The sequence below is a fragment of the Pseudorca crassidens genome, chromosome 3, assembly GCF_039906515.1.
Source record: "Pseudorca crassidens isolate mPseCra1 chromosome 3, mPseCra1.hap1, whole genome shotgun sequence".
Taxonomy (NCBI): domain Eukaryota; kingdom Metazoa; phylum Chordata; class Mammalia; order Artiodactyla; family Delphinidae; genus Pseudorca; species Pseudorca crassidens.
This window is the reverse complement of record NC_090298.1, coordinates 171,227,765-171,250,687: the sequence shown is the minus strand read 5'-3', so window position 1 is coordinate 171,250,687 and position 22,923 is coordinate 171,227,765. Positions and strand designations below refer to the sequence as shown.

The 22,923-nt window shown below is 57.0% G+C and overlaps 2 protein-coding genes across 8 annotated transcripts in view; one reads left to right on the top strand and one right to left on the bottom strand.

Annotated features, from left to right (window-relative positions):
* Positions 1-117: 117 nt before the first annotated feature.
* Positions 118-22,923, top strand: TIMM13 (translocase of inner mitochondrial membrane 13). Of its 7 annotated transcripts, none has more exons than XR_010942569.1 (4): positions 133-343; positions 427-495; positions 19,415-19,551; positions 20,197-21,758. XR_010942569.1 is itself a non-coding variant. In XM_067734477.1 (3 exons), the coding sequence occupies exons 1-3, from the start codon at positions 224-226 to the stop codon at positions 22,422-22,424; spliced, it is 249 nt and encodes an 82-aa protein (XP_067590578.1). In that variant the 5' UTR covers positions 118-223; the 3' UTR covers positions 22,425-22,923. The 7 variants fall into 7 exon arrangements, 5 of the variants coding, with proteins under 5 accessions (XP_067590578.1, XP_067590575.1, XP_067590577.1 ...); XR_010942568.1 differs by having other exon boundaries at positions 19,940-21,758; XM_067734477.1 differs by lacking the exons at positions 19,415-19,551; positions 20,197-21,758 and adding an exon at positions 22,320-22,923 and having other exon boundaries at positions 118-298.
* TMPRSS9 (transmembrane serine protease 9) overlaps positions 12,187-22,923 on the bottom strand; it is a 30,865-nt gene continuing 20,128 nt past the window's right edge. Inside the window, exons 10-18 of the mRNA XM_067734482.1 lie at positions 22,400-22,718; positions 20,891-21,062; positions 20,167-20,438; positions 19,500-19,636; positions 16,381-16,777; positions 14,155-14,326; positions 13,207-13,472; positions 12,933-13,069; positions 12,187-12,451 (exon numbers count right to left, since the gene is read on the bottom strand). Coding sequence (XP_067590583.1) covers positions 12,290-12,451; positions 12,933-13,069; positions 13,207-13,472; positions 14,155-14,326; positions 16,381-16,777; positions 19,500-19,636; positions 20,167-20,438; positions 20,891-21,062; positions 22,400-22,718 — 2,034 coding nt within the window. The 3' untranslated portion in view covers positions 12,187-12,289. The remainder of the gene's footprint in view (positions 12,452-12,932; positions 13,070-13,206; positions 13,473-14,154; positions 14,327-16,380; positions 16,778-19,499; positions 19,637-20,166; positions 20,439-20,890; positions 21,063-22,399; positions 22,719-22,923) is intronic.

Below are 22,923 nucleotides of genomic sequence, written 5' to 3'. Positions count from 1 at the left end.
GGCCCCGTGTCCCTCCCTTCTCCCCGGAGTCCTACACGGGAAACCGACTCTGGTCCGCCCTTGTCTGCGCATGCGCGGGAGGCCCCGCGCGGCCTTATTGGAGCTGTAGTCCCGCCCCCCAGCGCATTCGGACGCCATTTCCCGTGGGGCCCTGCGGTGTCCGACTTCCGGCGTGGGTGCAGGTGGGCACACGCTGCCGCTGTCCGGTTGACTTTGCGGAGCCATGGAGGGTGGCTTCGGCTCGGATTTCGGGAGCTCCGGCGGCGGGAAGCTGGACCCTGGGCTTATCATGGAGCAGGTGAAAGTGCAGATCGCCGTGGCCAACGCGCAAGAGCTGCTGCAGGTCCGGGGCGGGGGCGGGGGGCCGAGGGTGGCGGGGGCCGCCGGGGGCCGGCGTCGCAACTGAGGGCTCGCGTGTCCCCACAGAGGATGACGGACAAGTGCTTCCGGAAGTGCATCGGGAAGCCGGGGGGCTCCCTGGACAATTCGGAGCAGGTAAACGCGGGGGGCCGGCGGGGTCGCGGGCCCGGACCCGGCGGGGAGGTCTCTGCGCATGCACGCGGACTAACTGGGCGACGCGATGGGGCCGCGGCGCGTGCGCAATCCGCTGCCGGGGTGGGGGGGCGCTGGCCGCGGTCCAGACCTGAGCCGTGCGCCCTCCCCGTCCCCAGAAGTGCATCGCCATGTGCATGGACCGCTACATGGACGCCTGGAACACCGTGTCCCGTGCCTATAACTCGCGGCTGCAGCGGGAACGAGCCAACATGTGACCGCGACGCGCCAGCAGGCCACCCCCCAGCCTTGCCCTAGTCCCGGACCCATTTCCGTAAATGCTGTTTGTGAGGCGGGGGCCAGCCTGTGCGTACTGCCTGCCAGAAGTTTATGAGAACAGGGTTGGTGCTGGGACAACTGGGACTCTTCCCGGCCCCTCCGCCTACGTGCACACGTGTTAGTGGGTGTAGCTTGGGTCTTGGGAGAGCCTTGGCCCCGCTGCCACCTCCCCTTGTGCGCCTGTTACCGAATTAAGTCCTGTGGACCCTGCTGGGGCCGCAGCAGAGTTGACATAGCACGAGTATTATTCAGTGGCCGAATAAATGGAACAGCGGGAGCTAAGTTCACAGCTGAACTTCTCACCCACCTGGCGAGGGGGATTTAATTTTAAAGGGAGGAGTGAGGTTAATGATTGGGAGGTACACGCATTAGCCTACTGGGGGAGGGGCAAGGCTTTTTTGAGGGAGTTGGGGGGGAGGACACCGTTTTTATCCTGTTTCGGTCTTTAATGTACTGGCCTCTGGTAGGTGTGTCATTTAATATGTTAATATAGTAAAATCAACACATAATGAGGTTCAGGGTCTGTTGGAGGTTGGATTTGCCGCCATCTTGGTCCCAGCTGGTTCCACTTGTTTTTTTCTTTGTGCCTGTGGCTTCGTCTCTTATCTCTGGACCCTTTAACTTACAGATTTATGTTCACTCCTGCTGAAGGTGTGGCGGGGAGGGTGGCAGGTTTTGAGCAAAGACCTGGCTTAGATCTGACAACAAAATGCCCCCTTCCCTTGTTGCTGCTCCTCGTTCTTGAGGGGGCACTGAAGGGCGGAGGTTTGATTGCTGAAGCTGCTTTTTGCCGAACGTGGGTGTAGTTTTTTTCTGGATTTCTGACTAACCTAAAATAAGTTTGATTGTCACCAAGATGCAGTCCCAGTTGCTTGTATTCTTGTGTTAGTATCATCTGAAGTTTGATGGTTTCAAGCCATTTACTAACGAAGTTGACAAGGCAGTCGAGACAAGGCCCGAAGGTGAGCCGGAGTATGATAGCAGTTAGTGGGCCAAGCAGCGGAAGAAACCAGTTCAGCTGCGGGGGCTCTGCGTGACTATATCCCAGATGGAGCCTGGTTCTTGACCTTGTGGGTTTTTTTTTTTGTTTGTTTTTTTTTTTTTTGCGGTCCACGGGCCTCTCACTGCTGTGGCCTCTCCCATTGCGGAGCACAGGCTCCGGACGCGCAGGCTCAGCGGCCATGGCTCACGGGCCCAGCCGCTCCGCGGCATGAGGGATCTTCCCGGACCGGGCCACGAACCCGTGTCCCCTGCATCAGCAGGTGGACTCTCAACCACTGCGCCACCAGGGAAGCCCTAATTTTCCTTTTTTATTTTTTTTAAATTTTTTTCGCAGTACGTGGGCCTCTCCCTGTTGTGGCCTCTCCCTTTGCAGAGCACAGGCTCCGGACGCGCAGGCCCAGCGGCCATGGTTCACGGGCCCAGCCGCTCCACAGCATGTGGGATCTTCCCAGACCGGGGCACCAACCCGTGTCCCCTGCGTGACCTTGTGTGTTACATCTATGTAACCACTGAGCTTGTTCATAGATCTCTTTTATGTTGACCTCAGTCTGACCAGAGTTATCGACGTACATGCAGCAGGTTTCATTCAAAACTGCGCAGACTCCCCTTTGCTCAGCCAGGAGATAGTCAAGGGCTAGTCTATTGTCGAGAACAACGTTTGCTAGTGAGTCTAGAGGAGTACGGGGTCCTTATAAGGCAACCTCCGTGATTTTAGACGAATTCTCAAGGGCCGGTGTGAGATCTTTTTTTTTTTTTTTAATTTATTTATTTTTGGCTGAGTTGGGTCTTCATTGCAGTGCGTGGGCTTCTCATCTTGGTGGTTTCTCTTGTTGTGGAGCACGGGCTCAGTAGTTGTGGCTCGCGGGCTCCAGAGCGCAGGCTCAGTAGTTGTGGCGCACGGGCTTAGTTGCTCCACGGCATGTGGGATCTTCCCGGACCAGGGATCGAACCCGGGTACTCTGCATTGGTAGGCGGAATATTAACCACTGCGCCACCGGGGTAGTCCCCCGGTGTGAGATCTTGTAGAGTGATTTCATGGTATGTGAGACCTCCCCAGGGGGCCACCAGTCGGAGAGCTATCCCTGCTCCTGCCAGAATGAGTCCCATTGTCCTTTGATCTCAGGGCTAGGTGATACCGATGTTATGAATGGTTATACCTAGGTTCCTAGAACTTGGCCGGCCTAGTGTGCATTGTTTCATAAATTGGGTATTATTTAAGCAAGGAGAGGCTAGAGCCCACCCCAGAGAAGGGAAGGAGTTGGGGTTGTTCTGATGGGGCAATTGGTTTATTCTCGGGCCACAAAGGAACCAGGTACCCAGGGGGAGCGCATGCCTAGCACACTTCTGAGGAATTGAACCACCTCCCTAAGTGGCTAGCCCAAGAGGGGGTTCCCTTGCAGTGTGAGGGGAGAGGCCCACCTGCGTAGCAGGGGTCATTGGGGGGTTCTTGACTAGTGGCTTTTCCCCAGGCCTCAGCAGGGCCCCACACTAAACCCGAGACAACTGGCATCTTCCCTCCCCCATAAGTGCATCTCCCGTCTGGTCCCTGTGTGTATTCGTTGAGTGGGTGCAGAGGGCACCAGTGGGTGAGATTTCCATAGGAGTCAATCCCGCGGCGCTGAAATTGTGGGGTAATGGACGAAGCAGTGCTCAGAGTCCGGAGCAGCCCCAGGGCATTACTGCAAGCTTCTCCCTTTGGTGGGGGCTGCTGACATGGGCAGTGGCCGCAGGACCGCACTTTAGAGTGAGTGCTTTGTATTTGCTGGAGATGTTAATTTCAGGGATGAGCGCCAAGCAGGAAAGCCGCGTTCAAGAGGGGTAGGTTTAGCAGGTCCGTGAGCCAAGGTGAGAGTGGCGCTGTCATTCTTAGGGGCAAAATGCAACACCTTGAATCCACAGGCATCACCCTGTGGGTGGGGGTGACAGACCAGCACTGGGATAGAGTCTGTCCACAGGCTGTAATCCCCGAGAAATGGACTACTGCGTTAAGCTCTCGTTTCATGTGGACAGTTATAAGGGACAGGCTTAGCCAGCTGCTAAGCCTGTCCACCACATTACTTATCTACCCGTAAGTTCTTCCTTTTGAAAAGTAACTTAAGGGCTATAACAGGTTCACAGGTGTATGGAGTGGGTGGCTCAGTAACTTCTTCCTCAGGTGTGGGTGCTGCCTTCACTCTGGTATGGTGGGTCCACGGGGCTGTGCCGTGTAACTGCCAGGCAGTCTGAGTGGTCAAGATCACTAGCTAAGGTCCTGTCCACTTGGGGTCTAACTGGTCTTGTGGTTTTCCAGCCTTCTGGGTTCGCAAATAAACCCAATCCCCAGGGGAGAAACGGTGGAAAGTGATGTCAGAAAGGGAAGGCAGTTCCGGATCCCTGTAGGCGTGTAAAGCTTTGCTTATTTCCCCTTTCTGCAAGGCGTATTTCAGTCGCTCCATATCCCCCACGTTGGTCTTGGAGCCAGGTCTTTCAGGAATGGGCCTCCAGTACATGAGCTCATACGGACTCAACCTGAGCTTTCCTTTGGGGGCTATTTGCATTCTTTTTTTTTTTTTTTTTAATTTATAAATTCATTTATTTTGGGCCGCGTTGGGTCCTCGTTGCTGCGTGCGGGCTTTCTCTAGTTCTGGGGAGCGGGGGCTGCTCTTCATCACTGTGTGCGAGCTTCTCATTGCGGTGGCTTCTCTTGTTGCAGAGCACAGGCTCTAGGCGCACGGGCTTCAGTAGTTGTGGCACGTGGGCTCAGTAGTTGTGGCTCTTGGGCTCTAGAGCGCGGGCTCAGTAGTTGTGGCGCACGGGCTTAGTTGCTTCGTGGCATGTGGGATCTTCCCGGACTAGGGCTCAAACCCATGTCCCCTGCATTGGCAGGCGGGTTCTTAACCACTGTGCCACCAGGGAAGTCCGCTATTTGTGTTCTGAAAGGTGCTGTGGGGAGAAGGGACATCCAGGGTTGATAAGTGTCTGAGCCTAGTTTCTCTAAGTTTCTTTTTCTTTTTTTTTTTTTTTGCGGTACGCGGGCCTCTCACTGTTGTGGCCTCTCCCGTTGCGGAGCTCAGGCTCTGGACGCGCAGGCTCAGCGGCCATGGCTCATGGGCCCAGCCGCTCCACGGCACGTGGGATCTTCCTGGACCAGGGCACGAACCCGCGTCCCCTGCATTGGCAGGCGGACTCTCAACCACTGCGCCACCAGGGAAGCCCTCTAAGTTTCTTTTGAGGGTTTGATTTGTTCTACTTTTCTTGAGGACTCTGGTGTCCAAGTGGAGTATAAACCCCATGTAATTTCTAGAGCTCTAGAGAGTCCCTTAGTAATTTGGGAAACAAAGGCAGGCACACTGTCACTCTGGATGGACTTGGGGAGCCCAAACCGAGGGATTATTTCCTTGAGCAGGGCCTAGGAGACCTCCAGGGCAGTCTTGGTTCAGGTGTCCGGGGAAGGTGGCAGTCACAGCCGGTAGGAGTCTGGAATTTCCTCGTGCCTGGGGCGTTACTGTAAAACCAGCTGGCCAGTCCTGACCTGGACACGTGCCTTCATATTGGGTGGCGGTCGCTGCCTAAGTGTTGGGCTTATTCTGGAGGCAGATAGGGCACGCTTCGTCCCCCTGTTGAAGGAGATGGCGGAGATTGGGGGTAGTCATGGACTTGATGAGCCATTGATACAGGCCTCCTGCCCATAACGTGTGCTCGGGCCAGCTTCCCTGGTGGCCTGCAGTGCAGAGGCCGGCGGGAGGAGCCGTCACCCCGGGTATCCAGGGCTTTTAAAGCAGCCGCATCCCAAAGCCTTTTCCCTCTCCTTCGGGGGGCGGATGGGAGTTAGCGCCTGGGGGCCCCGGCAGGAGTGGCATCAGAGCTGTCCCCAGCCTCTGCTGCTTGTTTAGCTACCCTGTCTGCCCCGTTGTCTCCTCTTACATTCCTGCTTCTGTCTTTTGATGGCTTCTGCAGTGAATGCCTGCTGCTTCCACGGGCAGGAGTGTAGTCTCCAGCGGCTGCCTCATGTCTCCCTCATTCTTCATCTGTTTGTTCCCTGAGGTCAGCGTTCCCCTCCCCCTCCACATGGCCCCATGCGCGTGTAGGCGGTGGCGGCTTTCCTTTCCGCGGCTCTAGTGCCCCGATTAGGACAGTTGATCTGGGCAGTTAACGGGGCCCTCTGGGCAGAGCTGTAGCCTGCACCCCTTGAGCGACGGAGACCACCACGTCCTGCCTTTCGTGTCCCATCTTCCATGAAGCTCCTCCCGTGGGTGAGCCACTCTGAGCCTGCATTCTCTCTAGGGGAGCTCTTCAGGTCAGGCCGACGGGGGTAACCCTGTTCCATAGCTTTCTCATGACCACGGGTTAATCTGGGGCCTGGCTGAGGTAGCAGGGGGGCAGGGTGAGGACGCCACAGGGCCTCAGTCACAGACGTGTTGTCTAGAAGTGCGGCTTGGACTTGCAGGGTTATGAGGGGCTGGAGGGAGTACCAGATGGTCAGGGCCTGTCCAAAGGTTAATTTGTCAGCCTCTCTGAAGAGCTGAGAAGTACCAGCTCCAGCCCGTGAGCATGGGGGACACCCTTTAGCTAAGACCTGGAGTCAGAGGTCCCAGTTTTGTGAAAGCTCCCCTGGGGCAGTTCCTCCTCTCTCATGTACATACAGATGGAGGGGACGGCGGCGGGGAAGGCGGGTGTGGCTCTCACGAGACAGCTTTTCAGTTCCAGGAGTGCCCGGTCACGATTGGGGGTCCACCCCAAAAGTCAGGGTTCTTCCCTTTTAATTGTTCATGCAAGGGCTTAGCAGTTAAGCCAAAGCTGGGAATCCCTATAGAAGCATCCCCAGGAAACCCCGGAGCTGCTTTCCCTTACTAGGGGTGCCTGCCGTCTGGCACATCAGCCCCTTCCTCTCCTTAGATGGCGCCCTGTGCCCCTTTTCTACTATAAATCTTAAGTGTTCTACCCGCTGGAGGGGGAGCTGGGCTCTTTCCTTTGAAACTTCCTGTCCTCTCTCCGCCAGATGATTGAAGGCGTTAGCTGTGTTACAGGCTGTTTGGTGGGGCTGGTGATAGGAGTGTCGTCCGCATGCTGAAGTACAGTTCCCTGTTCTAACTCGAGCTCACCACGATCTTCAGGGCGGAGCCACGTCAGGGTTCCTGCCTTTCGATTGCAAAATCTTAATGAGATTTTGGGGTTAGGGGCACACAGAGAAGGCATCTGTTAAGTCTAACAGAGTACCAGGTCCTCTCAGGGTTTAGGGTAGAGTAATGGGTACGGCTTTCGCACCACAGGGTGAATCTCCTCCATAGCTTCATTTATGGCCCAGGGGTCCTGAACTGGCTGGTATCTCCCATTCGGCTCCTTTACCGGCAGAATAGAAGGGTTGCTAGGGCACTGGCAGGGTCTGAGAAGCCCTTGCATGAGTGGGCTTTGTGCCCACCAGCGCTTCTTTGCTTAAGTGGTGTTGCTCTGGGTGATTGTGGCCGGGTCGCACCTTGATTAGGACCAAGCGGTGCCCTCCTGGCTCTGCCCACAGTGTTGCAGGACCCTACAGAGGGATTAACCCCCTTAAGGATAATGGGGCCATTTAAAAAAAATAATTAATTTATTTATTTGGCTGCACCGGGTCTTAGTTGTGGCACGCAGGATCCTCCTTGCAGCACGCGGGATCTTTCATGGTGGTGCATGGGCTCAGTAGTTGCGGCGCACGGGCTTAGTTGCCCCATGGCACGTGGGATCTTAGTTCCCCGACCAGGGATGGAACCCAGGCCCCCTGCATTGGAGCGTGGAGCCTTACCCCCTGGGCCATTATTTTTGGCTGAGAGCAGTAACACTAGGGCTGCAGAACAGAAGCGGGTCTTAGGTGTTTCAGTGGTAAGGTTTTTGTCTCAGATAAAGTGTAGCTGCCAATCTGTATAGTAGGTCTCTTCCTGTTAGAGGAATTGGGCGTTTCGGGACATAGAAAAATGAGATAACGTTCTCTCTTCCAAACCACACTCAAAAGAGCTCTATAAAATTACGTTCCTGTGACTCCCCTTCCACTCCCATCCTTGTACATTTTTCTTTGGTCATCCTGCCTTGTTGGATGTTCAGGACTGAGTAGGTAGCCCGTGTGTGACTAGAATGTCTACTGTTCTACCCGCGACGGTCAGGGTCAGCCGAGGCTCCTTCAGGGAGCCCCTGGGCCCCTTCAGCCCTCTTCTTCTTCCCCTTGTGGAACCAGTGAGGGTGGGCCAGGACACCGTGGTCCCCTTGGCTTCCTTCCGAGACCTTTGGGGCACCCCCTTCCAGTGGCTCTGCTCCAGGCACTGTGCACCCTGATTGGCCCTGAGCCCCACTCTCCACTGTGGGTGTGGTCTTCGAAACCCTGGCGACTCATGGATGTCACGGGGTCCCTTCGGTGGTGGGGAGGAGGGAGCACCATCACAGGGCGGCTGGTGACCCTGAGTCACGGAAGCCAGAATACTGCCAGTTGGTTCTGCTCGTCTGCCTGCCTCAGCATCCGCCCGCAGATCCCAGTTCTTGAAGCCCCGAAATGCTGGCTCCAGCCCTGGGAAGGGGGCCTGGGGGCCTTGTCTCCAACTTCTGTCGTTTTCTCCTCGTGTCTGGGCGCTCTGGGAAGTGGAATGGGCCTTGAGAACGGCCTGCCCTGCCCCTGACCCCAGGCTCACGTCCGTGTACACGCCGGCACTCCTGAGGCATTCCAGGAAAGCCGGGGGGTGGGGGGTGGGGGTGGGGTCTCCCTTCTGCCCCGGATGATCCCTGAACCCTAGTCCCGTTTATGGGTTTCTTCTTTGCCAGATGAACGCCCTTCACAGTCACACCCCTGAAACGCGTGAGGTGCTGCCGGCCGTTTTCCTCTCAGCAGCCCCACCCAGGGTCCGTGCTGGGAATGGCCTGGATTCCAGGCTGGTGTAGAGCATGTCCTGCATTGTTTTGATGGGCCTCATCAGCTTCCTCCCTTGCACTAGTTATAATCAGTGCCCTTTCTTCCCCGGAGAATAAGATGTTCAGGAGGGTTTGGACAGCCGCCAAGTGGGGAAGTGGGTGTGAATATTCCCTGGACTAAATTAAGGACTCCCTCGGGGTATCCTTCAAACCCTTGGATCTATCCTTCCAGTTATGTAGATCTGGGAAGACAAGGGTACGTACATATGGTCATACTGCCCCCTCCTCTGGGGACCTCCTGAGGGGGGAATAGCCCACTGGTTCCAAAGGGCTGGTACTGAACGCGGCTACGGGTGTGCAGTGGACTGATCCGCGAGGGAGCTGTGGAGAGATGGAGGTGGGAGAGTCAGGGAGGGGGCAGCAGGTAGGGGGTGGTGGATTGGGGGGAGTAGAAGGCATCAGGGAACCAGGAGAGGTAGGGGTAGATGACTCAGGAGTCTCAGGTGAACTGTCAGAAGGGGAGTAGCTGCCCTTGGTGGAGGGAGGAGGTCACGAGGACCCTCAGGCTGAGACTCCAATACCAGGAGAGAGATTAGAAGTAACCTCGCGTTTTGGGGTGTTTTTTAATTAATTTATTTTTGGTCGTGTTGGGTCTTCGTTGCTGTGCCTGGGCTTTCTCTAGTTGCGACGAGCGGGCTTCTCATTGCAGTGGCTTCTCGTTGCGGAGCACGGGCTCTACGCGCACGGCTTCAGTAGTTGTGGCACATGGGCTCAGTAGTTGTGGCTCGCGGGCTCTAGAGCGCAGGCTCGGTAGTTGTGGCGCACGGGTTTAATTGCTCCGCGGCATGTGGGATCCCCCTGGACCAGGGCTCGAACCTGTGTCCCCTGACTTGGCAGGCGGATTCTTAACCACTGCGCCACCAGGGAAGTCTGCTATTTGCATTTTGAAAAGTGCTGTGGGGAGAAGGGAGTTCCAGGGTTGGTAAGTGTATGGATCCCACACCAAGAGGTCTCGGTGCTCTAACTGAAACCTGAACCAGTATGCTTAGGGGCTGGAAGGGGAGGCACCCTCTGAGAGGGCCTTGGTTACAAGGCCTCCTTTTAATTCAGCGACTTGACATTCCCAGACCCATTGTGGGGCTGTAGGAGATACTCAGTGTAGGTGGGTGCTTTCAGCCACCAGTCCCTGGAGATGGGGTGAAGGCGGAGTAGGAAATAAGGGTTCTCTCTCCAATCAGGCGAATTGCCCGCAGGGCCTCCCTGGCAGGCAAGGAGGTCTGTTCAAAGAGGGCGTGTCCCTGCTCGGTGACAGGTAACCAGGCAGGGAGGCCGAGTGCCCATCTGGCATGTATCCAGTTTTCTCTACTCTCAGCCACAAGGACCCAAGGCCTTTGAACAATGTGGAGGTCCTCTTCCTTCCCCAGCCAGGCAAAGTGATTTTCCTGAAGTATGGCAAAAACAAGATTTTTAAAGGGTTTGTGTCTCAGAGGAGGGATCCCTAGGGACCTGCGATGGAGGGTAGCGGGGAGAGACCTGCCTGAGAGAGATGTGGACCCTGCCCGGGATGGCCAGTTAGGGCAAGAGGAAGCAACACAAGATGTGCTCTTGGGTTTCCGAGTAGAGCCTAGAGGTGGGAACTCTGCAGCGGTGGGGCTGAGTGTTCTACTGCGTGCTTCCAGTTGGCAGCAGGCCTGGCGCTCACCTACCCTGGTCCACGACCAACGCACCCTTTCACGAGAGTGTGTTTGGTGGCGAGGGCCCTAGTGGCCTGTAGGCACTCAGCCTGTACCTGTGGTTGCGGCACGTACTACTTCCAAGAGCACTAGGACAGGCAAGGCCACACAGATCAGAGCCTGACGCTTCCCTGCGCCGAGAACAGAGCCTAGGGCGCACATCACACACATATGAAACAAGGAGGTGTTCTTGCCACGCCGTGGCGTCTGGAGGGCTTCCTGTCCAGTCCAGTCCCCTTGCCAGGAACCAGTCAAACTGGGAACCAGTTGTGCGATCTCGCCTCTCCCCTTGCCAGGGGGTCGGCTCTATTTAGATGACCAACTGACCAGTCCAGTCCTCTAGACTGAGGTCTGTCTCCAACGAGACGACCAGGATCCTTTCCCTTAACTTGCCAACCCTCACAGCCAAACCTCGGCCGGAGCGGGGTCAGCGCCCAGCCCGTGTCAGGTGTCCCCTGGGCACTGCCCCGATCTGTAGCAAGCATCCTTGCTGTAGATGCGCAGCGTGGGGGACACTCCACTTGATCCTTGGCTGCTTTTAGATCTCAGACTAAATTCAGTAGTTCTCACTGGCCCAGAGGTTCAGAACTGGGGCAAACTGCCCAGTTATTTAGCTGACCTTGTCAGCCCCGGGTCAGTGAGTTCAGCCCTGAGTTACAGGACGGAATGGGCCCCACGTTGGGTGCCAAAATTTGTTCCCGAATTGAATCGTATGGACCCGCTCGCCTGGCCAAAGCTGGCTGCCTCGGGATGGGGGTGGCGTCCTTTTTCCATTCGAGTTCGGGAGTGGGTGAATAAGGAAGCAGAAGCTGACATGCGCAAGCTTTATTCAGTGGCCAGAGACTGGAGAAGCGGGAGCTAAGTTCACAGACGAACTTCTTGCCCCCCTGGTGAGGGGGATTTAATTTTAAAGGGAGGAGGAGTGAGGCTAATGCTGGGGACCCATATGCAGTAGTCTGCGGGGGAGGGGCAGGGCTTTTCCGAGGGAGTGGGGGGGTCACCCCCTTTTTATCCTGTTTTGATCCTTAATACCTGGTCGTGGCTGCCGGTAGGTGTGTCATTTAATATGCTCATGTAGTCAAATCAGCGTATAACGAGACTTGGTCTGTTGGAGGTCAGATTTGTCGCCATCTTGGTCCCAGTGGTTCCGTTTGGTTTTTTTCTTTGTGTGTGTGTGTGTGTGTGTGTAGCTCTGGACCCTTTAACTTAAAAAGATTGTGTTCACTCCCGCTAAAGGTGGGGGGTCAGAGGGTCGTGAGCAAGGACGCTTCTAAGGGTCGGGGCCGGAGAGTTGAGCAAAGACCTGGAGCAGCTCTGGCAACACGCTCGGGGCGATCAACCTCATGCCCTGGGCATAGCATCCGGGTTTGGACGCGGGAGTTGTGGCCACACCCCTTCTGAACCGTGACCTCCTGGGGTCACACAAATAGATGCTGAGTACGGCGCAGAGAACCCTGTGCGTCTCCCCTCTAGGGGCCTCTGTGGGGACTGAGCCTCAGCGCCCCCCTCCCCTTCTTTCCCGAGCACTCCTGGGTTCCCGGGTGACAGGGAGCGTCGGTCACATAAAAGGGAGCCTCGAAGGTGAGGCTGCCCAAGGCTGGGGGTGGCCCTCTCCGGGAAGGCCTCCCCGCCCCCATCTTTCCTCCCACCTCTGGGCCCTGGCTGAGGGGCGGGCAGTCGTCGTTTCTGTGACATGGAGGGCTGCAGACGAGGGGCTGTGTTTATTGGAACAAAATACGCAGTTAGATTGCACCCCAGTTAACCCACAACCCCTCCACCCCCCGCCTGCCACCTGGACCCCCTCCTCTGGAAGGGTGGCCGGCTGGTTCCTGCCACCTTCGCGTCGCTGGTCCCAGGCCTGGGCAGCCGTTTGGCGGTCACTCTTGGATGTTCTGCCCGATCCAACCTCTCACAGCAGCCACCCGGGTGTAGACGCCTGGGAACTGGGGTCGCCCACAGCCGTAACCCCAGCTGGTGACCCCAGTTAGCACCCACCGGCCAGAGGGCTCCCTGCAGGCCAGGGGTCCCCCAGCGTCACCCTGAGGAAAGGAGAGAAGAGAGGAAAGGAACTCAGAGCAGGCAGTACCTCCCCAGCAGCAGCCAGGGGTGGGCTGGCCTGATCTGCGTGCTCCTGGGCTACCACGGGAGTGTCACCTGGGCTCCCCCTGTGACCCCAGCTAGTGGCTTCCTCTGTGAGCCTCACTCGTATTATCTGGGAAATTGGTTCAGTGCTCGGGTGAGCGTTCATCCGCCTGGCAGACGTTGGTGGGCACCCGCCTGGCGGTCCAGGAGCAGAACCGGGCCTCAGCCCACAGCCTCTGCCCTGCCTGCTCCTGACCCTCTGAGGGGCGGGGGAGGGTGCAGTGGGGGGAACGCCGGCTTCTTAGGGGTGTCCACGAAGTGGCTGTCCAGTGGAAACTCGGAGACCCAAAAGGTGCCCTGTTTGATCTAACTGAGGAAGCGCACCGCAGGGTGGGGCCTGGCTCGCGGAGCCCCGGTCCAGTTGCACAGTGCGCTCACCGAGCAGCTGTCCACGCCGCCCTGTGGGAAGCCCGCGCACAGCATGCGGCTACTGATCTGCACCGGGTAGAAGCGGCGGCACGTCTGCTCGCTGAGGAGGCGCACGGCCGCCTTCTGCAGCTGCCGCGCCATCGAGCCTGCGGGCGAGAAGGGACCTGGTGGGCCCGCGCCCTCCCTGCGCCTTTGGGACTCCCGATGGAGGTGCAGGCGGGGTCCTTCCCGACGCCCCCGGACCCTTAACCCTTGGGGGGCGGGGGGGCCCATCCGTGCCTACCTCCCTCGCGCACGGAGCCCCAGCCGGTGATGACGCAGCGCGCGCCGTCGGGGGGCCGAGGCGCGGGCTCGGGCAGGCAGATGGGCCGCACCAGGCGGCTGCGGCGCACGGGCCCCGCCAGCTCCAGCAGCGCCACGTCGTAGTCCAGCGTGTAGAGGTTGTAGAAGGGGTGCTTGTGGATGCGCGCCACGCGCTCCAGCTGCCCCTCAGCGCCGCTCAGGAACGGCGTGCCCAGGAAGGCCGCCCACTGCTTGGGGTCCCCGTAGCTGCGGGACGTCGGGGACAAGCGTCCGCCCGGGCCCCCGCACCCCGGCGCTGCTCGCCCGGGGCTCCCCGGCACCCTGCCCCGCGGGGGCTGCGTCCGCGGTCGGCTGGGGAAACCTCAGATCGGGCACTTGACCTCGGTTGAGTCGTCCCTTTGTCCTAGAACAGCAGGGAGGACGAGGGGGGGCCCCCGCGCCTGAACGCGCCCAGCCGGCCCCCAGGCACTGAGGTGACACTACAAGCTGTGTCCATTTCCACCTAATATTACGGCTCTCCCGCCTGCCCACCCGCTGTGAGCTCGGCACCGCGAGGCGCAACCTGAGCTGGGTTTCTCCGTGGAGGGCAGGCCCCTGGCCTGGTCCTCCTACTGCGCACCCTGCCAGGAAGGGGACTCCCCACTGGGTGACCTTTAGGGTGGTGCCAGTCCGAGCAGGATGGCTAGGGATGGAGGGGTCCCGCTGGCCCGGAGCCGCCCCGTTTGGTGGGAGTCGGGCACTGGACTTCGCCCCGCTGCCCTGTGTGGCCAGGGGAGGGCTGTGCGGAAGAGGGTATGGCCTGGGGCAGCGGGTGTCGGGAAAGGGCTTTGCAGGCAAAGGCGCGGAGGCGCCACACCCTGAGTTTTTGGGCTACGATTGGGTCCCGGTGAACCACGGACACGGGCCATTCGGGGCGGGCGGGACTCACACGTCAAAGCAGTGCGCTGCCGACAGCAGCCACCTCTCGGCCACCAGCACGGCCCCGCAGCGGTGCTCCCGCCGCCGTAACCACAGGCTCACCTGCCACGGCCACTCCCCGCGGCCCGCGGCGCTGCCGCCCACGATTCTGGTCAGCGTTGCTGCCGGCGCCAGGCCGCAGTCTGCGGGAGAGGCGGGCATGGGTGGGCGGTCAGACCACGCCTCCTCCACGCAGACCGCCCAGCTTCGCCCCTGCGCGCAGTCCCGGGTAGCGGTGCCTGGGAGCAGGGAGTGGGGTGGGGGACCCACCTCGGGGAAACGCCTTCCCCCAGGGACCCTGGGCCTGGCGCTTGGTCCTACAAACGAGCCTCTTCAGGGCTTTTCTCAGATAATGCATTTAAGTTTGGTTCCTGTAACCTCAGCCTTGGGGCCTCACCTCCCCAGCTGGGGGCCAGGCCAGCATCCCCTGTCGCTCCCCACTCCTCCCAGGCCTCTTTCAGGCCCCTAGCAGCCAAGTTCCCTGCTGCCCCAGGGCCTTTGCACACCCCAGCTGCTTCCCAGGAGGCCCTGCCTGGTCTCACCAGCTCCTGCACTGGCTGGTCTTCCTGGATGCCCTGTCAGGGGCTCTTTACCTGGGTCTAGTGACCCAGTGTCCTTCCCAGGGTAGTCCCTCCGTCCTGTGACACCCTTCCCCACCTGCAGCACAGGGTGCACCCTCGGAACACAAGAGTAGGAAGACCAAACGGGTAGCTCCGAGGAGTGCTGCAGGGACCGCCGTCGGCACCCGGGGCGGGGGGGGGGGGGGGCGCGCTCAGGTACACATCTGATAATTCCCACAGGCTGTTTTCCAGCTCCACAGCCAGTGCCCCCTCCCCAGCCCTGTCTCCCACCAGCCAGCCGCCTCCCCTGCCCTCCATGGTCGGGGAAGGCCCTCCTGTCCCCACACCGAACAATGTGTGCCGTGTCAGGAACCCTCCTCCACCTCCTGGCCCCCACGTTGAGAACTGTAGCTACAGGAAAAGGAAGAATCGCCAGGCTGGAGGCCCGACCCAGAGACAGCCGGCTGCAGAGTTAACAAGAACCCGTATTTCTCCCCAGGACACGGTGCAGCCGTAAAGTATCAAAACGCCCCCTCCTCTGAGTATCCCTGCTGGACGGGCAGGGGCAGCGAGTTCCCCTTGCGCCTGGAGGATCTCAGTCACAGAGACTGTGCCCCGATTTCCAGCCCAGTCCAGCACCTCAGCTGAGGGGTCTCTGGACTCGACTTTCTTGTGGTACCCGGAGAGGCACCATGTCCAGACCCCTGGCACGTGGTCTGCTTTGCTCTGAGCTGGTCAAACTCTGCTTCCTCTCAGCGTCCCCTCCACCCCTCTGCCCCGGATCCCACAGCGCCTGCCTCTCCCTCTGGTGAGCCGCCCCTTGGTTCTTTGGTGTGCGCTGCCTTGCTGCAGCGAGCCCGTAACCCTGACTTTGTGGGTGCAGGTCTGTATCTGGGGACTTGGGGTGACTGGGCCAGCCTCTGTGTGAATGTGGGGGGCGACGAAGGGCGGGGAACAGAAGCCGGGCCCCGTTCTAAGCTTGGTGCCCGGGACACTGTGGACGGCATCTATCTGAGGCATAGGAACTTGCCTACATTAGATGGGGCCTTACTTCTGACCCAGAAATAGGGCGGTTTCCTATGGTTCTGATGAACATTTAATAAAAATGAACTCCACATCTCAGACGCAAGCTCAGGGCCATGTTCTCTGTCTCATCTGTCAGCCAGTTACTGCCCTGTTGTACCCCCCTTAGGCCTGTGGGACCAGCCGTTAACGTGTGCATCTGCCCTGTCAGTGCCGGGTCCCTGCCGTCGGGGCCTACGATGGTCTGACTTGTGTCCCCTTCAAAATTCGTAAGTGGAAGCCCCTGACCCCCAGAACCTCAGGATGGGACTTTTGGAGATGGGGCCTTTAAAGAGACGATTAAAATGAGTAAAATGAGGTTCGGGTGGCCCTAATCTAGCATGACTGGTGTCCGTATAATAAGAGGAGATTAGGACACAGACACCCACAGAGGGGAGACCACATGAGGATGCGGGGAGAAGATGGCCGTCCTCACACCGAGGAGAGAGGCCTCAGAGGACTCCAGCCCTGCCGACATCACCTCCACCCCCCAGACTGGGACGCTGTGACAGCAGCCCTAGCAGGTGACACAGGACTCCCGCCACCCACCCACGTCACTCCATTTCTCTGGGTACCTGGTAGCTGGGAGCCCACAGTGGTCTCCGTGGCGTGTGGAGGTGGTGTCTGTCCCCTAGTGGTGGTGGTCATGGCTGTGGTGGTCCTGTTGGCAGGTTGGCTGGTCGCCCTGCTGGTGGCCCAGGGGGTGGGTCTGCTGGCCACGACCCCCAGGACCGTGAGGCCAGCCGTCGTCCTGGCAGGGTGACTGCTGGTGGGCGTCCTCGTGGTGGACGGCGGGGGCGTGGAGAGGGAGTGGGAGGACATGATGGCGAGGATCCAGCCCTTCAGCCGGGTGATGCGGGTGTACACGCCTGGCTTCTTGGCCTGAGCACAGCCGATGCCCCAGCTCACAATCCCTGCCAGATAGAACACGCCAGGCGTCTCCTCACAGGCCAGGGGTCCCCCAGAGTCACCCTGAAAAGGAAGGACAGAGGGCCACTGACCATACCGGCACCCTCTCTGCAGAGGCACCGCCAGGCGCTCCCGTGCTGCCACGAGTGGGAGAAACAACTCAGCAGAGCTGGACACGCACAGGACCTCAGCAGGACGGGCCTCACGCCCGCGTGGGGCTGTGAGACCTTGTGTGACCTTGAGCAAGTCACCTCTCTCTGAGCCAGGATTGCTCTTACTTTTGCATTGGAAACAAAACAAAACAGCAGAAAACCCTAAAGAAAAGAACGCTCCTGGGCAAGAATATACAATGGGAAAAAGACAGTCTCTTCAGCAAGTGGTGTTGGGAAGGCAGGACAGCCGCATGTAGATCAGTGAAGTTAGAACACACCCTCACGCCATGCACAAAAATAAACTCAGAATGGCTTAAAGACTTAAATGTAAGCCGTGACACCGTAAAACACCTAGGAGAGAGCATAGGCAAAACATTCACTGACATAAATCGCGCCAATGTTTTCTTAGGTCAGTCTCCCAAGGCAATAGAAATAAAAGCAAAAATAAACAAATGGGACCTAATCAAACTTACAAGTTTTTGCACAGCAAAAGAAACCATAAAAAAAAAAGAAAAAGAAAAGACAACCTACGGAATGGGAGAAAATACTTGCAAGCGATGCAACCGACAAGGGCTTACTCTCCAAAATATACAAACACCTCATGCAACTCAACAACAAAAAACCAAACCACCCAATCGAAAAACGGGCAGAAGATCTAAGCAGACATTTCTCTAAAGAAGACATACAGATGGCCAACAGGCACATGAAAAGATGCTCAACATCACTAATTATTACAGAAATGCAAATCGAAACTACAATGAGGTACCACCTCATGCTGAGAAAAGGGAACCCTCCTACACTGTTGGTGGGAATGTAAGTTGGTGCAGCCACTGTGGAGAACAGTGTGGAGGTTCCTTAAAAAACTACAAGTAGGGACTTCCCTGGCGGTCCAGTGGTTAGGACTCCATGCTTCCACTACAGGGGGCATGGGTTCGATCCCTGGTCGGGGAACTAAGATCCCGCATGCTGTGCGGCGCAGCCCCAAAAAAACTAAAAATAGAGTTGCCATATGATCCATCAATCTCACTCCTGGGCATATATCTGGAAAAGACAAAAAATTTAATTCAGGGCTTCCCTGATGGCGCAGTGGTTGAGAGTCCGCCTGCCGATGCAGGGGACACGGCCTCGTGCCCCGGTCCTGGAAGATCCCACGTGCCGCGGAGCGGCTGGGCCCGTGAGCCATGGCCGCTGAGCCTGCGCGTCCGGAGCCTATGCTCCGCAACGGGAGAGGCCACAACAGTGAGAGGCCCGCGTACCGCAAAAAAAAAAAAAAAAAAAAAAATTAATTCGAAACGATATATGCCCCCCAACATTCACAGCAGCACTATTTACAGTAGCCAAGACATGGAAGCAACCTAAATGTCCATCAACAGATGAATGGACAAAGAAGATGTGGTACATTTATACAATGGAATATTACTCAGCCATAAAAAAGAATGAAATAATGCCATTTGCAAAAACATGGATGGACCTAGAGATAGCCATACTAAGCAAAGTAAGTCAGAAAGAGAACGACAAATACCATATGATATCACTTACATGTAGAATCTAAAATATGACACAAATTAACTTATTTGTGAAACAGAAACAGAACAGACCTGTGGTTGCCAAAGGGGAAGGGGAGGGGAAGGGGAAATTAGGAATTTGGGATTAACAGATACACGCTAACTATATATAAAATAGATAACAAGGCTTTACTGTATAGCGCAAGGAACTATATTCAATATCTTGAAATAAACTAATGGAAAAGAATATATATATATGTATGTATGTATATACATACAGACGTATAACTGAGTCACTTTGCTGTACACCAGAAACTAACACAACATTGTAAGTAAACTATACTTCAGTAAAATAAAAAAACTTTAAAGCATGATGTGCTGTAGGCTTCCATTATATGTCTATCATAGGGTTAGAATTTTTTAATTTTTTAATTAAAAATGTTGTTAAAAAACTATCAGATGCTTTTTTCTGTGATTTTGACAATTATCCTGTTTCTCCCCTTCAGTGTACTAATGCAATGAATAGCATTAATGGATTGTCTTGTGTGGAGCCAAACTTTTTATGACATCAACTCACTTTGGTTGTGATGTGTTTCCCTTATAACACATACCCTGCTGGCTTGAATTTGCTAATGTTTTATTAAGGGTTTTTTCATCTATGCTTCTGAGTAAGACTGGCCTGTGCATTTCCTTTTTAAAATTTTTTTTTCTTTTTTTTTTTTGCCATGTCACGCGGCTTGTGGGATCTTAGTTCCCCAACCAGGGACTGAACCCAGGCTACGGCAGTGAAAGCGCCAAGCCTGACCGCTGGACCGCCAGGGAGCTCCCTGAATTTCTTCACCTCTGTGTTTCTCTGGCCTTGATAGCAGGGTTCAGCTAGCTTCTTTTTATGTTCTGGAGCTGATTTGTTTCCCCTTAAAAATGGGTCAGCCACGTGTCAAGTGTGACAGGGTGGTCATATACGTACTCATGCATGATTAGCTTTTCTTCAGTTAACATATACGAGACAGCTTTTAAAATCAGTGTGTATATATCTTGTGTAGATCTACCACATACTTGAAAACTGCTGCCTCATCTTCTGTTTGGACGTATCACGATCTCTCTAAACCAGGTCCCTCCTGGACTCACCTGGCAGGAGTCAACCTTGCCCTCCAGGAACCCCGCACAGATCATCCTGTCCGTGAGTGAGAAGTTGTAGAGGGCGCTGCATGCCTTCTGGTCTATGATGCCCACGGATGCCCGCTGCAGGAGGTCAGGCTTGGTGGCTGCCAGGACAAGGAGACCACCCCCGAGGGCCACTTACACGGGGACCACTGTTCAGTAGCCGGCTTCACTCTGACCACAACCCCAGAGGGAGGCGCCATCCCCATCCTACAGGCCAAGGCCCGGAGGCCCACGGCCTTGCAGGGATGTAAAGTCACCCTAGAATCTCACCACTGTCCCTGAGCGGATTCCCTAGCACCTTGGGTGACCTGCAAGGGGGCTACTGTGAGGTCTCAAAGGGAAGCACAAGGGTCCCCAAACCTTTTCCATAAAGGGCCACAGAGTAAATATGTTCTGCTCTACAGGCCAGACAGCCTGTTGGGACCACGCAGCTCTGCTTTTGTAGCAGGAAAGCCGCCCGGGGCTGTCAGTGAGTGAGTGGGCATGGCTGCGTGCCAATAAAACTTTATTTATAAAAAGCAGCCGCACTGGTCCCATGGGCCGGAGTTTGCGACCCCGAGTTAGTGGAGAGGTGAGTGGTCTGCGGGCGGTGGGACCAGAGCCCCGGGCGGGGTGGGGGGCGGAGGCTCACCGTTTCCCTCCTGCGTGTTGCCCCATCCAGAGATCACGCACTTGCGGCCCACGGGGAACTTCTGGATGGCCAGGGGCAGGCAGACAGGCTGCACGTACTTGTTGAAGACCAGGGGCCTGGCCAGCTCCAGCACGGCCACGTCGAAGTCCAGGATGCTGGGATTGTACTGGGGGTGCAGCACCGCCCGCCTGAGCCCCATCTTCACGGGGCTCCCGCCGACGCCCGAGAGGGACGCGGTGCCCAGGTGGGCCCGCACCAGCTCCACCTTTGTGCTGCCGGGAAGGGGACGCTCAGACTCCCTGCCGCCCCCCGGGCACCGGGCAGAGCTGCAGGACCCAGGCCCCGGGGAGGGCACCACGAGACCGTGGGCAAGGCAGGGAGCCCCCCCCGGGCCTCATTTCCTTCTGGGACAAGAAGGCATGAGAGACCCCCACGGCTTTGTGACAATCAGAGGTCAATGCCACCTGCCCTTGAGTGGAGGGGAGGAGCCTGCCCCCCAACTCGGCCCCTCTGTGTCCCTCACAGACCAGCTCGACAGGATCCTCCCAGAAGCCACTCCCCAGAGCCCCCTACTTCTTCACGCTGCCCCCCATCCGCCCCCTACCCCGCACCCCGCAGCTGGACGTGACCCTGGCCACGTGCTGGGTCCTAAGTGGTCTCTGCATGCACGGGGATTTGATGGGGGGGGGACCCGGTGATGACGGGGGAGCCGAGGGGGCCTTACTGGTTGAAGCAGTGGGCGGCAGACAGCAGCCAGCGGTCCCCCACCACGGTGGCTCCACAGAAGTGCCGGGAACCCTCCTTCAGGCTGACCTGCCAGGGCACCTCCCCAGAGGCGGCCCCGAGCCCGCCCACGATCCGGGTGGGCTTCTCCAGCGCCGGCCTGGCCCCGCACTCTGCGGGGACGAGACAGGAGGGCCCGCGCATCTCAGCCCGCTCGGCGGGCGGCGGGACCACCCTGGTTCCGGAGGGGCCTCGGGACACAGGGCACAGCCTCCGGGCTCTGGCTGGGCCAGGGCACAACCATCCCGTCACACACATGAAGAAATCGAGGCTTAAAGGAGCCCTAAGGTCTCAAGTACAAGTACGCGGCCCAGCTGGGGGGATATGGGCGAAAAAGAAGATAAAATCACAGCAGCCCTGTTCCCACCAGTGAAAACCACAGCAGCCCTGTCCCCACCAGTGTCAGCACGGCAGACACAGGCCACAGCCCGGGCGGCCCTGGACAAAGGCAGAGTCGGGCTGTTACGGGCTTGGGGGCAGGGTGGGTGCAGGCGACTTTAAATGAGGCACAGTTAAACAACTACACTCCAATAAAAAATTTTTAAAAAATAAATAATAAAATAAGCAGAAAAAAATGAAAAGAAGTTAATTTGATACTCATTTCCATAGGCAAAAACAATATAATATCACAATTTTTTCATTTTTGTTACATATAACTTTCTATACTATGTGTTGTGCGATGTTTATTTGATTGTATGCACATGTGTGTACCCCTGTGTACGTGTGTCTTTAGCAATATATCTTTGGCCAGGTACACAGTACTTTGGAAAACTGGTATGTACTCAACATAAATCATGTATTCTTTCTAATGGGAGTGTACTTTACTATTCTTTCCTACTCTTTATTTTTCAATATTTAATAAAGATGGGAAGCACATCTTAATTGACTTTGTATACCACTGTCTGTCAGAATTTCACGTTATTAATTACAATATAAATCTTGAATTGTTAAATGATTGAGTAGGAGCAACCAAGAATAAAGGAGATTTTTGTGTTAAAAAACAAAAACAAAAAAAAGAGGCAGAGTTTCGACTGGCTTTGAGCCTCGCAGGTCTGTGGGACCACAAAGGCGGATCAGTGTCAGATCCGGGCAGTGACTGGACCTGGGTCCTCGGAAACCACAAAGTCGAGACAGGTGGAGAAGTTGTGTGCTTCGTGTGGGTGCTCGTGTCTGCGGTGACCCCAGGTCAGTCGCTCTCCCACCCTGGCCCCATCGTCACGGTCACTGGCCTCTTGCTGACCCTTCGGGATATTCTGAGTACACCCTCCTCCAGGCCGGCAGTAGGTGTCATCAGGCAGTAAATGTGAAAATAGCCTTTGCCTGGGCATTTGACAGACATCACTAATCAATCACCTATCTCTTTCCCACAGACAGCTTCGGAAAGCCAGTACCAATCCACCCAACCCCGCACGGAGCGGACACCCACTTCTGCTGTCTCCCCAGAAAGTACCTTGTGGCTTAGATGCAGTGGCTGAGTCGAGAGGCACGGCGCTGGGGGCCAGCGTGGGCCTGGTGGGTGTGTTGACCACCGGGCTCTGTGGGCTGGTGGGCCAGGCGGTGCTGGGGATGGCCGGGGCAGGGGCCGCCGTGGGGGCCAGAGGCTTGCTTGCAGCGGCAATGGCCTCCAGGATCCAGTCACGCAGCCTGGTCACTCGGGCGTACACCCCCGGACGCCGGGCTTCTGCACAGCCGATTCCCCAGCTCACGATGCCGGCCAGGAAGAACCTTCCGGAGGGCTCCTCGCAGACCAGGGGGCCCCCCGAGTCGCCCTGGGAGACAAAGGCACACCCTCAGGAGGAGTCGGGGCTCCGTGGCTGCAGCCGGTCCCAATCCCAGAGCCACAGGCTCAGAGAAGGAGCCCTGGTTGGGGGCCTTCTCCCCACGCGCTCACGGAGCACATGTGGGCTGATACCTCACATCTCGGAACCTCAGTCTCCTCTTCTAAAAAAATAAAATAGGACAGTTGGACTATGA

What these genes read in the sequence shown, in the direction of transcription:
- TIMM13 (XM_067734474.1), top strand. Translation starts at nt 224, where the DNA reads ATGGAGGGTGGCTTCGGCTCGGATTTCGGGAGCTCCGGCGGCGGGAAG. An exon ending in ACGCGCAAGAGCTGCTGCAG is followed by an intron (nt 344 to 426) that starts GTCCGGGGCGGG and finishes GTGTCCCCACAG; the next exon opens with AGGATGACGGACAAGTGCTT. An exon ending in CCCTGGACAATTCGGAGCAG is followed by an intron (nt 496 to 22,319) that starts GTAAACGCGGGG and finishes TCTTTCCCACAG; the next exon opens with ACAGCTTCGGAAAGCCAGTA.